Source organism: Lontra canadensis, unplaced genomic scaffold, assembly GCF_010015895.1.
Source record: "Lontra canadensis isolate GAN:19392208 unplaced genomic scaffold, GSC_riverotter_1.0 scaffold14, whole genome shotgun sequence".
Classification (NCBI taxonomy): Eukaryota; Metazoa; Chordata; class Mammalia; order Carnivora; family Mustelidae; genus Lontra; species Lontra canadensis.
In genome coordinates this window covers 14171323-14188614 of record NW_022631008.1, presented here as the reverse complement: position 1 = coordinate 14188614, position 17292 = coordinate 14171323, and the positions used below count along the sequence as shown (strand labels likewise).

The 17292-nt window shown below is 35.7% G+C and overlaps 1 protein-coding gene across 3 annotated transcripts in view; it reads right to left on the bottom strand.

The window, feature by feature from the left end:
- The window catches only part of UFL1 (UFM1 specific ligase 1), a 33519-nt gene extending 18977 nt beyond the window's left edge, over positions 1–14542 (bottom strand). The window contains exons 1-8 of one of the 3 annotated variants that reach the window (XM_032858154.1): positions 14403–14498; positions 13401–13475; positions 13037–13182; positions 12039–12067; positions 11027–11124; positions 10332–10446; positions 8194–8324; positions 1731–1789 (exon numbers count right to left, since the gene is read on the bottom strand). In XM_032858154.1, the coding sequence (XP_032714045.1) occupies positions 1731–1789; positions 8194–8324; positions 10332–10446; positions 11027–11124; positions 12039–12067; positions 13037–13064 (460 nt within the window). In that variant the 5' untranslated portion in view covers positions 13065–13182; positions 13401–13475; positions 14403–14498. Of the gene's footprint in view, positions 1–1730; positions 1790–8193; positions 8325–10331; positions 10447–11026; positions 11125–12038; positions 12068–13036; positions 13183–13400; positions 13476–14402 lie in introns of all 3 variants that reach the window. The other 2 variants (XM_032858155.1, XM_032858153.1) reach the window with 2 other exon arrangements.
- Positions 14543–17292: the final 2750 nt, after the last annotated feature.

The window sequence follows — 17292 nt, the reverse complement described above, 5'->3', positions numbered from 1 at the left end:
CTTATGCTTCCATTTTCTCAGCCATGAAATAGAGATAATAGCAAGTGTCTCCAAGAATTGTCGTATTCAAGTAAAGTGCTTGGAATAGTAGCTGGCGTATGATAAGCACGCAGTAAATTTTAACTAAATATCATCACCACCACCACACATCATCATCATTAATCACCCTCATCATCGTCAAAAGGCTAATGCCAGTCTGAGACCTGGATAGTACTGCCATTAACATAAAATACACGCTTTTTTATTTAAACCATAACATTCAACTAAACATTCACTTAACTAAACCATAACATTTAACTAAACATAAACATTCAAACATTTCATTGTTTCATTTCATTTCATTACCAAAATACCCTGAGAAAAAGACAAAAGCAGATAGGAAGGAGTTATTTCTAAGCAAATTAGAAAGCACAGTCAATACATGACTGGCAAAGAAATGTTCATGAAAATCAGCCTTTACCAGAAATAAAAATTAGCTTATATGAGTTACATGATTTTGGTGCTGAGTAAATTAGGATATTAGAAAAGTTTAGATTTTTCAACAGATTGCAACAAATAAATTTCGTGACTGTACAGCACAAATCCGTGCTAAATTAAAAGTTATTAAGTTATCAATTATTACTTGAAAAACTACATGAAATCCCTCCAATCGCCAATTCGTAGATTCCAATATATGTCACTTTTTTTTTTTTTTTAAAGATTTTATTTATTTATTTGACAGACAGAGATCACAAGCAGGCAGAGAGGCAGGCAGAGAGAGGAAGGGAAGCAGACTCCCTGCTGAGCAGAGAGCCTGATTCGGGGCTCGATCCCATGACCCTGGGATCATGACCTTAGCTGAAGGCAGAGGCTTTAACCCACTGAGCCACCCAGATGCCCCATATGTCACATTTTTACTTTTAAATTTATTAAACAAAAAATTTAACTCCACATTCTGAAAAATATAGAGAATTAAAACTAACTTCTGGTTTTAAACATGAATTTCTTTTCTATCCTTCATTTTAATTTTTCTATTTGCAAAGATATCTGAGCCAAAAGATTAAGTCATTGTTTTTAAAAGTTATTCCACCAAGACTTTTAAAAAACCCTCAAAACCTGGTAACAGCTTCACAAACACACACATAATATAGGTAATGTATCAAGACTATTCTGGAGATATTACAGTGTTGTTTAAATGCTAAGAACATATTTTTACTGGTATCTTCTTTGTAAAATGTTTTTATTTCTTAAAATATTTTATTTACTTACTTATTAATTAAGTAAGCTCTATACCCAATATGGGGCTTGAACTCATGACCCTGAAATCAAGAGTCGCATGTTCCACTCACTGAGCCAGCCTAGCACCTCTGTAAAAATTTTTTAGACAACCACTATTTACTTTCATGTTAGAAAATGTAGCAAGAATCTGTAAGAAACAAAGTGAAAATTATTCTTAATCCTACAATTTTAAATATCTCTCTATAAATATATATGCATAGCAGTATTTTACACACACACACACACGAGTTTGTTTTTCATTCTATTCCTTTGGGGTAGCCAACACTAAATGTTTGGTGGATATAACATATATATACATGAAAATTGGTATAGAGAAGCTTTTCAATGAGAAATATTTTAGTTATGTAAGTTTTAAGGTTAAAATAAGTCAAAACGTGAAAAATTAGTTATGTTTCACTTTAATAGTCTATTTAGCAGCTAATTAAGTGACATATAATTCAAAGCAAACTCACAGTAAAGCAGCTGCTCTTGAAATCCGTATTTTGAAATGAGAGAATTTAATGCTGTAGGCCTTTATGGAAAGAAAGAAAAAGACCTTAGTCGTTCTAGAGTTACACATATTTATGAATTATAAAAATAACTAGGATAACTAGTTTTTATGAAAAACACCAATTAATTTAAAAGAAAAATGAAGGCAAAAATAACACCAGATTTTACAACATTAATCAGAATTACACTACTGAAATTCCAGGGGAATTGATTTGTATTCACAATCCAGGATCAATTCACTTTCTCACCAAATTCCCACCTCAGATTTAGTGATATCTGATCAGCTTTTATTTTATGTTTTTCTTTATTCTAGTCTTTCTCTCTGGGAGGCTCTTTTTCCACCTAGGAATAGCCAGGTGAATGTTATCTGATTCTGTTTTTGAAGAAAAGTGAAATTATATATGTAGTGAAAGGAATCTGGAATGAAATTCTCCTAGATTAGGTGGATGACTGGAAGGGAGCCACTTAAAATGCTCCTTTTTGTTTATCACTATTTTCTGTAATGACTGCTTTAAAAAAACAAAACAAAACAAAACAAAAACCCCGGCTTTAATGAGGCATAATTTACATACAATTCAAGCATCTTAATAAATTTATGAAGTTGAGGAATCATCACTATAGCTCTCAAGTCTAGAATATTTCCATCACCCAAATAATTCCTGCACAGATGTTTGTAGTTAATTCTTGCTCTACCCCTAGTCCTAGAGAACCACTGATCTGCTTTCTGCCTCTACATACTTGCCCTTCTAGAAATTTCATAGAAATGGAATCAATATGTGGTCTCTTATGTCTGGCTTTTTTCACTTAGCATCATTTTGGGGTTCATGCATGATGAAGCCTGAATCAGTATTCACTCCTTTTTATTGCTGAATAGCATTCCCTGTATGGAGATACCACATTTTGTTTATTCATCCATCAGACGATGGACATTTGGATTGTTTCCAGTTTGGGGCTATGATGAATAATGCTGCTACAAACATTGTTTTTTTCGTGCCTTTGTGTGGACACACCTCTTTATTTTTGAGGGTAGATCCCTGTGAATGCTTTTCTTTTATAATAATTATCTTTTTTTTTTTTAAAGATTTTATTTATTTATTTGACAGAGATCACAAGTAGGCAGAGAGGCAGGCAGAGAGAGAGGAGGAAGCAGACTCCCTGTGGAGCAGAGAGCCTGATGTGGGACTCGATCCCAGGACCCTGAGATCATGACCTGAGCCGAAGGCAGAGGCTTTAACCCACTGAGCCACCCAGGTGCCCTAATTACTTTTTTTTTTTTTTTAAAATAAGGGAAATTATAAAGAAAACAACACAGACTTTCTTTTTATGACTATATTTTTTTCCCCTATTCATTTTAAGCCAGTTATGCTTGTTTTCTGGTTTAGGTTTATAGTCTTATGTTTTTATTTTTATGCATATAACTAAGAGACTTTTAAGTTATTCCAAGTACTCAATTGATTATTGAAGATGTTATGAATTTTCTCTATAACAAACTTGGGAGGGCAGAAACATTTGTCTGAATATGAATTGATCTTTAAAACCCCTATGCTTGGGCATTTTGGCTAAATTATTATTTTTACCAAATTTTCATGCAGATTATTTGTTTTTTACTAAGTTAATTTATCCTACTGTTTCAGCTAAATTATCTAGAGCCCCCAAACCAATCAGGTCTATTTAGGTGCTTGAAGTTTGCTCTCTGCTTATAATTATTACAACCTTCTCATGTTTTGTGTTTTGTTTTCTGTTCCCTTCTATCTGGACACATCCCTACAAAAATGTGGAGGGCTCCTTGAAGGACTTTATCTTAAAATTTCTGTGTGTATAACTTACTGTGGATTTTCAGTAAACATGTAATTGAATTGCACAAAATTTCTAGCTTTTTTTGTACAATAAAACTTGGCTGTTGAATTTTTATTTCAATTTGGAATACAGTGTAGTTTAGTATACCTATATATGTCCCTGTTCTAAGTATTTCCTGTTCTTCTTTCTGGCTACCTATAACAACGATATAAACCCTTTTAAAACCAGAGATGAAGGTGATTTCTCTAAAGTTAGAACAGAAAAGTGGAGGGGGTGGGGGGCTCCTTATATTTAAGAGACAAATATGATGATATGGTACATTAAATGAAACTATCTGGAAGCCACACAGCCTAGCAAAATCTTTTGAGGCTCAGAATTTGTTTTGCCCTCACGCTTTAATAATACCTCTTCAAGGCTACTGTGAGTCAGAAAAAATATTATTTGCCAAACCTGATGGTAACTACGCTCACCACAATAATTAGTCAAAGAAAAAAACATCTGTCAATAGAAAATTATATTTTGTTCTTATTTTTTGATCAAGTAATAAACACACACAGTACAAAAAAGGTACAAAACTGAATCCCCCTATATTCTCATCACTCAGCTACCCAGTACTCCAGAAACAACTACTGATACCAGTTTCTTGTGTCAGGAGGGCACAGGCTGTTGGAGCCTATGTGGACAAAGGAGGGCATCCACACGGGGATGACAGCTGCAGCAGCAATGGGGTATCAGTTACATAAAGGGGAATCACTCAAATAAGCAAATTTAGCTGACCCTTGAACAATGTGGATTTGAACTGCATGGGTCTACTTTATATGTAGATTTTTTTTTTTTTTAAGATTTATTTAGTCATTTGAGAGAAAGACAGAGAGTAAGAGAGTGCATGAGAGGGGCAGAGGGAAAGAAAGTCCAACCTGACTGAGCATGGAGCCTGGAGCCGGGCTGGATCTCATGACCCTGAGATCATGACCTGAGCAGCAACCAAGAGTCAGATGCTTAAAACCAATGGTGCTATTCAGGTGCCCCTATATGTAGATTTTTAAAATACACATATAGTACAGCACTGAAAATGTATTTTCTTTTTCTTATGACATTCTTGGGTTTTTTTTTTTTTGTAAGATTTTATTTATTTATTTGAGAGACAGAGTGAGTGAGCACGAGTGGGGGGGGGGGGGGCAGAGGGAAAGGGAGAAGCAGACTCCCTGCTGAGGAGGGAGCCCGATGACATGGGACTAGACCCCAAGACCCCAGGATCACGACCCAAGCAGATGCTTAACTGACTGAGCCACCCAGGTGCCCCATCTTTCTTATATTCTTATTATTTTCTTTTCTCTAGCTTACTTTACTGTAAGAATAAGGTATATAATTCATATAACATACAAAAGATGCATTATTCAACTATTTGTCGCTGGTAAGACTTCTGGTAAACAGGAGGCTGTTAGTAGTTAAGTTTTGGGGGAGTCAAAAGTTATTCCCAGATTTTCAACTGCAGTGTGGGGGTTGGTGACCCTAACCTCTGTGTTGTTCAAGGGCCAAGTGTATATTAAGGATAATGGGAAGTAGGTTTCTCAGGGCCAGAGAAGGGAGCTGCAAATATGGAAAAGGATAAAACTAGGACAAAACTGGGTGCTTGGAAGGGAACTGAAGTATCAGTGTGAACTCATGGTTTTTGATAAAAAAAAATACAAAAATACAGGTAAATAGAGGGGTGTATACTAATGTGTCTGTGTATCCCCTAACTTTTCTGCTGAGGAGGCTTGGGAGCAGTGACAACCAAATAGCAATAACCAATTTAAGCATCCAGATCTTGGTTTCTAAATAGTATATTCAATTAAGAAGAACCAGGCAGAGTTCCTTAAGGAAATGGCTGATTCTAGGTTTGGGGCAATAAAATATGAGCTGAGCTTACAGTTTCTTGTTTTACCAGAAAGAATGATGGGGTAATATTAAAAGGACACAGAAGTCAGCATGAAGGGTGGGACAATAGCTAAATCAGAGCCAATTTTAAAAGTATCTAAATAACGGTAATAATAGATTTTAATCCAATGGATAAAATAGGGAGCCATGAGTCCATACTGATTTAAACAAATGAATAAACTGAAAGTTTGATTAAAAAAACAAAAACAAAAACAGTGTAACTTATAAGATCTCAAACTGCCCTCCCCACAAATACTTAATTATAAAGGAAAAACAAGTAGCTTTATGGCAAGTCTAACAGATATCTCCTTACTAAGAAGTTATACTGCATACCATCAGTAACTAGAAAAATCTAAACTGTCTACTCCCTGCGAGGATTCAATAACAAGAACACAGAATTACTTTGGTTACATTCCTGTCAAAGATGCATAACCTGAACATCAGCATGAAAAAAATAGCAGACAAGCAAAATTGAGCATTTTATAAAATAACTGGCCTATGGTATTAACAAAAGTGTCAAGGTTTTGAAAGTAAAAAAAAGACCACGTTTAAGTGCTCCAGACTGAAGGTGCCTAAGGAGACATGACAATTAAATGCAATATATGATTCTGAACTGGGTCCTTTTACAGTAGAAGACATTACTGGAAAACTGGTAAAATGTGAATGAGCTCTGAGGACTAGACAGCAGGAATGTATCAATGTCAATATTCTGATGTTTGTATTACAGTTATGTGGTTATATAGGACAATGCCCCTGTCTGTAGGACACAGACTAATGTATCTGTGGTGATGGGATACTATGTTAGGAAGGAACTTCCTCTCAAATGGACAGGAAAAAAAAAAGGTTCTCTTGCAATTTTTCTGTAATTGTGAGATGATTAAAAAAAAAAAAAAGGAAAAAAGAAAATGGTTGCACTAACTTGCAAACTTTCTTCTCTAACCTAGTCTTTTGTACCAGTGCCTTGCATATATTGGGTGCTCAATAAATGCTTTTGATTTGCTGAAGGACAAAAGAACAAAGTCCCAGAAGGTAGTAAGAGTAGAGGAAGTGAGACTGGTTAGAAAGCTACCACAATACTCCAGCTAAAAAATGGACTGAAGTGGGAGGAATGGTCATATCACATAAGTAAAGATTACATAAATCTTTAGAACACAGAATTCAAAAGCCTTTGTGTTCTGGAAAAGGGGAAGTGAAACAAAGAATGGTGTAAAGGATGACTCCCAGGACTGTGGCAAAACCAACTGGATTAATAACATTTACTACTAAAATGGAAACACAAGTGGAAGAATAAATTCAGGTGGGGTAGGTTGGGGCTCAGAGATAATGAGTTATTTTAAATATGTTTAAATATGCTGAATTAGAGGGACTTATAAAACATCTCAGTAGAGATCTGTATGGGTAATATGAGTCTGAAATTTAAAAGAAAGGTAAAGTCACCTAGGAAGACCGTGCTAGACTAAGAATAAAAGATGGCCTGAAACAAAAATTTAAAGGCTAGGAAAGGAGGAATACCCAGAAAAGGTGACTTATAAGGTACAACCAAAGGAGGTAAGAAGAAAGCAGTAAAATGTTATGTTAAAAACAAAAAGAAAAACAAAAACAAACAGGAGAGGAACATTTTAAGAAGACTTAACTGAAGTTAAATGCGGCTGCTAAGTCAAGGAAAACAATGTCAGAAAGTATCCATTAAAGTTCATGATATTGACGTCATTACTTTGTAACCTGGTAAAAGCCAGATGGGTGAACTGAGAAGACATCAACTCTTGAGATGGCTTACTTTAAGGAAAGGGACAAACAAGGTGGCAGAGTGGAATATGGGGTTGAGAGAGGTTTGATTGTTTTAAAATGGGAGAAATTTGGACCAAAAGCCACAGAGATAGCTAATGACACGAGAGAGAGGACATAATTGAGAATGTCCTCCATATTGGAGAGTCACTCAGGGTCCACATATTTCAGAAATTCTTTTTTTTTTTTTTTTAAGAGTTTATTTATTTGAGAGAGAGCGAGAGAGAGGGCATGAGTGGGGTGAAGGGCAGAGGGAGAAGCAGACTCCTGCTGAGCAGGGAGCCCAATGTGGGGCTTGATCCTGGGATTTGGGGATCATGATCTGAGCTGAAGGCAGACGCTTAACCAACTAAGCTGCCCAGGCACCCCCATTTTCAGAAGTTCTTATTTTAGAAAAGTTCGAGTGATTTTGAAATGAACATTGTTATTCATTAGAACTATAGGATGGCATTTAGTCTGAAATCATCTAGTCCCCTCTGAGGTTCAAAGGAGTTAGGTAACTGACTTATCTGCTGCAGCTCACATGGTTACTGTATGATAGAGCTAGGGCCTGAGGACTTCTGACTTTAAACGGCATGCTCCTTCCATGATCCCAGGATGACTTCATATACCCCTCTAGCTGTTCTGTAGACCCACATCTGGGGTTATGAGGTTGATTAACATGGGGAGTGGAAGGAGATGTGGGTTGGATAGAGTCTGGCTAAATTCTAGGGCTCTGGAATCCCCACTCCCGTTTCACAGAAGGAACCAATCCTTCTGTATGTCTAAAAAATTAGGGTCCTGAATGAAATTTTAATTAAAAAACAAAAAAACGAAAGAAAAGAGAAAAAGCTCATAGGGGAAAAAAAAAAGCAAACCGTGGTCACAGATATGTAAAAATATACCTATTTTAAAACAGGCTTAAAAAAAATGAAATAGGCTTACCGGGTAATGGCACTGAAAAGTCCACGGATGCGTGCTTTATGTCGAGCTACAAAAGCTTCAGTAAATATTACTCCTCTGTTATCAAGATCAATGTGTCCATTAATAATTCTACCTAGTCGCTGAGTTAGTGCCTGGGGGTAAAGATGCAAATTTTTATTAATTTGAAAGAACAAAATTATACATATATAATTGTATAGTCTTAATAAAGTCATGTTGCTAGTTGATGTTGTATTACCCATACGATTGAAAATTTCAACAAACACAAATTCAGAGGCTCTATAAGCTAAAATGAAGATTTACGATCTAGGAAACTTCATGTCAGAGCAAAATCGAGAATTCAATGAGTCAAATAGCTAGTATCTTAAAAGGCTTTGCTACTTGCTAAGAAGGGCTATTTTTTTTAAAGATGTTTTTTATCTTTTTATTTTATTTTTTAAAGATTTCTATTTATTTATTTGATAGAGAGAGCACAAGTATGCAGAGAGGCAGGCAGAGAGAGAGGGGGAAGCAGGCTCCCTGCTGAGCAGAGAGCTCAATGTGGGGCTCCATCCCAGGACCCTGGGATCATGACCTGAGCTAAAGGCAGAGGCTTAACCCACTGAGCTACCCAGGCGCCCCTTTTTTAAAGATTTTTTAAAATTTTATTTATCAGAGAGACAGAGAGCGAGCGTGCGAGTGCACAAGCAGGCAGAGGCAGACAGGGAGAAGCAGGCTCCCTGCCAAGCAAGGAGCCCAGTGCAGAACTCGATCCCTGTACCCTGGGATCATGACCTGAGCTGAAGGCAGCGGCTTAACCCACTGAGCCACCCAGGTGTCCCAAGAAGGGCTATTTCTAATGTAAAATAAAAGTGAATGCTTAACCAATTTTCTAGATATACGCAGCCTGAAACATAAAGGCAGCCAACATATATACATGGGTCTTCAAGAAGACCCTATCTGGAGCTTTGAACACTGAGTAAAATAAATTTAATTCCAAGATTCTGAAACCTACGCAAACATTAAGACCTAAAAAGTTCTCTTCTCTGATGCAAGTATTAACAAGTTTATCTGTGCCCAGAGATCTATACTAGCAGATAACATGATTCCCTGGTAATCCCGAGAGTATTTCTAGGACTAGGGCTGGGGTCAGGTACATCTGAAATAAGTCTGGACATATTTCACATCCCAAGATGAGTTAGCACTACTCAGGGGAGTAGCTGATACTTTTCTGATATAGAAAAATGCATTTCAACAATTTCTTAATGAGCTTTTAGAATACTGCCTGTGATATTCAGAAAAACTAGAACTGAAAAATGTTAAGAACACATACACATTTCCAGAATCTGTCAACAGTGCAGTTTCCTAAGAAATCATTTGGGTCTGTTCTGATACTCCTAAAACGTGTTTTAAAAATAAATTTTTGACCTTCTGTTATTAAAATATATTTGCTCACTTAAAATAAAACTTAGGCTCTTGAAATGCTATATAAAATAGGTCTGTATTCAAATGGTATTTTAGATGCCATAATAGGAAATCACTCTTTCAAAAAATGGGTGAGTAAATCTGTTTGTATTATAAATTAGTCTCATGCAATTATGGTTTGTATAATTTTGTAAGCTGAATTTTCTTGAAGTGATATATACCTAAGAAGAGATTTGGCTTTTCTCTTATTTATTTCAGTAAATACTAAACAAATCATCATTTATTGATTACCTCCAGTGTTCCAGACATCTCACTAGATACACCATGTGTATAACCTTACTAAGTCTATGAAAAAGCTAATTATTCTCATTTCAAAGATATGTAAATTGAAGCACCAAAGAGTTGAAATAATTTTCCTAACACTAAATAACTAAATAGTGGCATAAACGAATTCAAATCAAAGTCTGTTTAACTCTAAAGCCCATGCACTTTCCATTGTACAAAATAAATGTCTGTAATTCTAAAATACCAAACACTTTAAGAACAAAGAAATAATCATTTCTAAATGATCTCATCAGAGCCATAAATGTTCAGAAGTATCCCCAAAATAAACTGCTACAACAGCAATAGTCAAATACTTGCAAAAAATCAAGTAATGATACGAAAATCTAGTTTTTTTCTTCCAATTAAAATTCTTTATTTATCTGAAAAGATATTATATTATTAAGAAAAAATACCTGTGTCAGAAAGCTTCCAGGAAGATCATAGGTTTTACACAGCTCTGATATGGTGACCTGACCACTTTCTTGTAATTTATCATTTACCTCTTCTGCTAACCGATCCAAATAGTTCCTAATAGTTAAAAACAAAAAAAAAAAAAACAAAAAAAAACAAGTAATGATTTTCCTTTTATGTTTAATTTCTGTGCAATAAAATATGCCAACAAAATAGTGAATAGGGTATGTTTAGGTAAACTTGATTTGTGACTCATATTCTCAAGATTATTTTTTTCTTATCCATGTAAATATGTAAGGTCAATCAAATAAGTGCTGGGATTTTTTTTTAACAATGTAAATACAATGTAAATTCCTTCAGTCATTTTTCATTAATATTTTTGGAAGAATGTTTTGCTTTCAGAGTTAAGATTGTATAGGAAAGATCATAAAAGTTATGTTTTGTGCTGCTTTAAGATAACAGGAAAAAAAATCCAACTTTTTATTATTTCCAATTACTCCATACAATCAAGCATTTATTAAGTACAATGATCCTAATAATGAAAATCAGCACTATGAAGTTCTAAACAAAATGCCAAACTGGTCACAACTGTTCTAAATTTAAACACTAAATTATTTTTAAATTTAAACACTAAACTGTTCTAATTGTAAACATGAAAAAAAAAAATACAAAAAAGTGCTCTTAAATCTGTACTTACTCATCTATCAGTTGTCCCAACACTAACTGAACATGTTTTTCTGATTTTACAATGTCACCAATTCTACTTTCAATATGAGTCAGATCCACATTAATTACCTGGAAAATAAATAAAATTCTATTAGTAATAAGTTCATATTGTTTTTTGAGTTTGTTACATATTAGAACTATAATATTACATATTAGAACTATAAATACAGTTACTATTAGAACTATCTTCTTAAAAACTTTCTCTTAGATGAATTTCAAATTAATTTGAAATATTGTGAAAGTCTCAAATAAAAAATTAGAAGCTTATTGCTTACTAACTTTCATTTCTGAACAATACATTTTCACTTGCTAGTAAAGTTTGCATTAAGAAGCTATATTTTCATACAACAGGCACCACTTACACAAGATTTTCCAGCCTCTTGTATATAGTGTACCTTGCTAATGACATGGACACTTATATTTTCTAGAAATATCTTCTACTTTTAAAAATATTTCTCTACTCCTTTCATATACTAAAAGCATGTAAACATGAAAATTATTTTCCTCTCCAAATTACATTAACTCTGTGACTGCATAAAATGACAACTATGAGTTTATCTGGTAAAGAATAAGCAAGTAACTGAGAAAGAAGAATTTATTTTTTATTTATTTATTTTTCTAAAGACTTTATTTATTTATTTGACCGACAGAGATCACAAGTAGACAAGAGAGGCAGGCAGGGAGAGAGAGAAGGAAGCAGGCTCTCGGCAGAGCAGAGAGCCCGATGTGGGGCTTGACCCTAGGATCATGACCTGAGCCGAAAGCAGAGGCTTTAACCCACTGAGCCACCCAGGCGTCCCAGAAAGAAGTTGTTAAATCATTTAATATATTAGAGCTTATTAAATTGATTAAATTTATTACTGAGGACTCTAAAACTATTTCTTCACAAACATTATACAAATACGATACCAGTATTAATGAATATTTAAGTCACACTATCAAAAACTTGAGAAAGGAAAAAATTTTATAAATTTAAAATTTACCTGTTGCAGATCAACAATATTCACTCGACCTTTAAAGAAAAGACATCTATTAATGTCATATTTACATGTAAGTACACACAAGCCAAAAACTGTAAATGTCAACAGATTTACATTACGGGCAGTCAAAGTCCTCCTTCTACAAAGGACATAAAGCCACAATAATTAATGTTTTCAAATACAAACCATTAGCTGAGTAATTATTTATGGCTGAAGGCACAGGCAATAATTTATTTTTGAAGTTTTATCTGTCATATCAGGCCAGTAACAAACATCAACTGATATACAAGTTGGCCAGACCTACAGACTTAAGATTTACCTCCTATCACAATTTATCTCCTGTGACCAAAGGGATACAAGTAAATTCAGATGAACTTTTAAAAAATTTTTGGAATGAGTACATTTCCACCTATTGGGAAAAGAAAATCTGTTAAGTATTCCAAATTATAGCTAATATTTTATTAGTATTATGCTGGAAGATGAATCAGCACCAAGGGTATATCTGATAACATCTACTGAAGAGTTGTTTTCATAGTTGCTTCTATTTTAATCAAATAGTATTCAAATTAGCTCAGTAGTTTGTTCAGATTTTAAAAAGACAAAAACTTCATATGCTTGTAATAGCGTTTCCTACAATAGGTATAGCACCATACTGCTTGCTAATTTACAAATACATAAAGGTAAGTTTTTAAAAAGAGTGTGGTAGTATAGCCCCATGTTTCAACAATCTATAATCCTTTAAAATCTCTGTACTCCTTTCATAATTACCACCTGATAATAGATAGCTAAGCAACCTCCCTTGAGTCATGCAATAAACTCATGAACTGTGAATAGAAACAGATGATAAATTCACGTATAGGAAATATAACTCCTAAAAATAATATTATTATAATAATAATATAATTGGGTGGTCCTATACCCTCCAAATAATTTATTATCTATGTTTTAAGTTGTTTTTTCCCTTCCAAATAACCAGAGGAGAAAAATTAGGAATTACTTACCACCTCGGACATGTAGCTCGTCTCTCATTTCTTTACTAATTTGAGCTGGTGTAATATATTCCTTCCCATCAAGTGTGTGAACTACTTCTAGCTGTTTTTGAGCAATCAATTTATTCACAATCTCAATGCAGTTCCGCTCTGACAACCTGAGAGACACAAGACGTTTTAAAATGCACTCGATACATTTGTGCTTAACAATGCATGAAAACGGGCTTTTTAAAAAAAAAAGTTTGGATGAATAGTCACTAGGGTCTATATTACAAAATCTGTATCTCTTATTAGTAATAACCATACTGATTCAGTAAGTTAAAAACAACAACAATTCTTGGGAGCAAGCAGGTTTACATAAACTTAAATCATGTACCTAATTGGTACAAACCATTCTATCACAGAATTTCAAGTTTGCTCCCTCCTCTGGACCTGCTTCTACTCTTCAAATCTGAATAGAAAAGTGAGGACATATAATTTAAATAGGAAAAAATCCTGCTCTTTTAACTTCAATTTACAGTTTAAGGTCAGTAAAAAAAAAAACCAAACCAGAATTTTCTTTTAAATTAAGTGTGTGATTGCTTCTCTACTACTATTGGTCCGTAGGCAGGATATGGCCTAGGAAAACCATGATGGCAACTGTTTTCCAAGCACTTAAGTATCTGTCCTAGTTTGCTCTCAGTGCTACAAAATACCGTATTAAAGGATTTAAGGTCTTCAAGCCCCAGAAGGCACAAAAACATCAAAGGTGAGAGGCCACAGATAGATAGCATTCTGTTAACACTGTGTATGTGTTCTGTAACATAAAAAGCAGAGTTACGGTGCCCAAAACACATCCCCCCAAGGTTAGTGGGTTTGCAAGAAATGCCAATGTCCAAGGAGTCCTTAAAAATGACAGATGGGACCATGGGTCTGGCCTAGCACAACTCTTCTGATGCACAAAAAGGCAAAATGTTTCAAAAGAGTCAACATAACATTCGCTAAGTACTGTATTTCGGCCTTAGCCTCTCCTCTCCGGCTTATTCTAGGTCAGGTAATGTACAATAGGCCATGATGCCATAGGGACTTGACGGGTAAATAAGGCTCAGAGGGACACTCTTAAAACAGCTAGAAGTCACCAGCCTCGGCCATCGAGAGGGCGGGGCGCGCCAGCTCCTGGCTTGGACATGGCTGGGGGGTTCGGGGCGTAGAAGCTTTTGGGCTTCACCGCCGAGTATACTTGGAACTGCAATCCAGGCTATGGGAGATAGGAGAAGGCAGAAATGGTGACACAGGGTGGGAAGGTGCGGGGTCCAGAGCCAGGGATCCCCGGCCTCAGATCTCGGCGTGGCTGCCCGCGGCTATTTTGGACTCCGCAACGGAGAGGGAGGGTCGGCACCTCTGTGTGGCCTCGGCGAACTGCGCCCGCTGGAAGTCAGCCGCCAACCGCCTGATCTCTTCCCAGGCGTCCGCCATCACAGCCCCACTCGCCGAGCCGCCGAAGAACTGCCGACACGTCAGCCTAAAGGAAGCGAGAGCCGAAGCGGAATAGGCCGCGCGGAGGGACAAGAGGCTCCTCCCCCGACGCAGATACCGAGCGCGCGCGGTCCGCGCAGGCAGGGCGTGCCGGAAGAGCCGCAGCCCCGCCCACCGCGCACGGGCGGGGCGTTCTCCGTGTTGTGTAGCTACAGGTCTTAGCTTTTGGGAGACGGTACTGAAGGTAGGTACGCAATTTTTTTATTTTATTTTTTTTTATTTTTTTGCACAAAGGTGACTAATTCGGGTACCATAAAGACTGGGAATTGCTTTAATCTCATTCTGGATTTAGAATGTTACTTTTTCCTATTTCTCCTCTGGGGAAGGTTGGCTCCATCAAGCAATGAAGAAATAGAAACATACGATGATACGTCTATACAGTTATGGATGAAATGAGAAGGCAAAGGACACGTTTATTTTGCTTTCCCCTGCATAGATACCAGTAAAAGTTATTTAATCTGGAGTAAATTTCTTGTCCCCTTTTACTTTTATACCAAAGTCTTCACTTTAAAAGAAAAAATTTGTCATTCCTTTTAACTGCATGCCCTATAGAGTTGGTGAAAGGGGATTGTTAGTTTTTTTTCCAATCTCAGTATCTTATTCGGGGTGATTCATATCCAATGCCACAAAGGTACTTGTCCAGTAGAGTTCCCAGCTTTATTTAAAATGCAGAGAACACAGTCACGAAACCTGTTACTAAGTACTGTCGCCAAATAGCCACACCATCTGGCCATGTGACTGCCAACCAAGAGGTGGAACAGCAGAAGTCAAGAAGGTAACTTGAAAGAGAGTGAGTGGTGTGGTTCCAAAGAGTATCAAGCTTCAGAACAACCAGAAACATTCATTCATATAAAAAAGACTTACTGATTCTCTATCAGATACCATGGAATACTTTGGTTGGTAAGGCAGACATGATTTTGCCATAAACAACCTGTAAAACTAATAAAGCAAATTTTAAAAAAACATACTCAGTATACACTATAATGCAGTAGGGAGGTATAGTGTATCATGTGACCACTTGGCATTCAAACTTCTTCCTTACCATTTAAGTCTCCATGAGCCTGGATTCTACTTTTTGGCAGCATCACACCACATGTGAAGTACTGGCCTAGACACACCAAACCCTTTCAGGACTCCATATCGTTCTGGAATGCCTGTTCTATTCCTCACTGCACCATACTCCCATTTATTTTGTAACTTACTTTTCCAGGATGACCCAGATTAAATAAAATAAATCTCTTTAATGAAATTAAATAAAATTCTTTTTTAAAATAAAATTCTTTAATGAAACCTTTTTAAATTCGTACAGTTATTTTGTATTCAGTGTCTCCACAATTCTTTATTCGGGTGTTTATAATAGCAAGCAAAACTGCATTTCGTTTTTACTTACTACATTTCTAAATAGTTTGAACTCCTCAATGTTCCATAGCATTAGTATGACAACTGGTACATAGTGCCTGATATATTTCATATATATTTAATAAATAAACCAGTGTAAATGTTTTGGTGTGGCATTTTACTTTGGTTTAATAATAACATTTATTCTATTTTTTTAAAGATTTTATTTATCTGAAAAAAAAAAGATTTTATTTATCTGAGAGAGAGAGTGAGCAAGAGAGAGCTGGAGTGAGGGGAGGGGCAGAGGAAGAGGGAGAAGTAGACTCTCTGCTGATCAGGGAGCCTGATACGGGGCTCAGTCCCAGGACTCCAGGTTCATGATCTAAGCTGAAGGCAGACACTTAACCAACTGACTCACCCAGGCAACCTCATTTACATTTATTCTTAGGAGGCAATAATTTCTAAAAAAGGAATAATTTACGATTATATTTTCTAGAGACTAGACTAAAATGCTAGCCACTAGCAAGATGAAGCTATTTAAATTTTAATTAAAATTTAAAAAAATGATAACAATGAACAAGTAGAATTTGAAATTGAAAACACAATGTAGACTACATTAGCACCCCCAAAATGAAATACTTAGGCATAAATTTACCGAAATAGCTACAAGATCCATATGAGAAAAACTACAAACTTTGATGAGTGAAATCAAAGAAGAACTAAATAAATGGGAAGGTATTCCATGTTCATGGATAGGAAAACCAAGTGGGGGGGATCTCATATTGTCAAAATGTCAGTTTTCCTCTGATCTATGATTCAATGCAATCCCAATCAAAATCCCCCCAAATTAATCGGTGGATATCAACAGACTTATTGTAAAGTTTATATAAATAATAATCAGAATAGCCAATACAATGTTGAAGGAGAGCAAAAAGTTGGAGGACTGGCAGTACCCGACTTTAAGACTTACTATGAAGATAACCTAATCAAGATAATTGTGGTTTTGGTGAAAGAACAGGAAAATACATCAAAGAAACAGAATAGAGGGACCAGAACTAGACCCACATAAATATAGTCAACTGATCTTTGACAAAGGAAAAAAGGCAATACAATGGAGAAAAGATTTTTTTTTCAACAAATGTTGCTAGAATAATTGGACATCCACAGACACACAAAGGAATCTAGATGCACAAGTTACAGCCTTCATAAAAACTAAATTTGGATCACAGATCTAAATGTAAAATGCAATGATAAAGCCCCTAGAAGATAACTAGAGAAAATTTAGATGACTTTGGGTATATCAATAACTGTTTAGATACAATACCAGAGGTACAACACTTGAAAGCAGGAATGGATAAGCTGAACTTGATTAAAATTAAAAACTGCTCTTCAAAAGTCAAAGAGAATAGAAGATA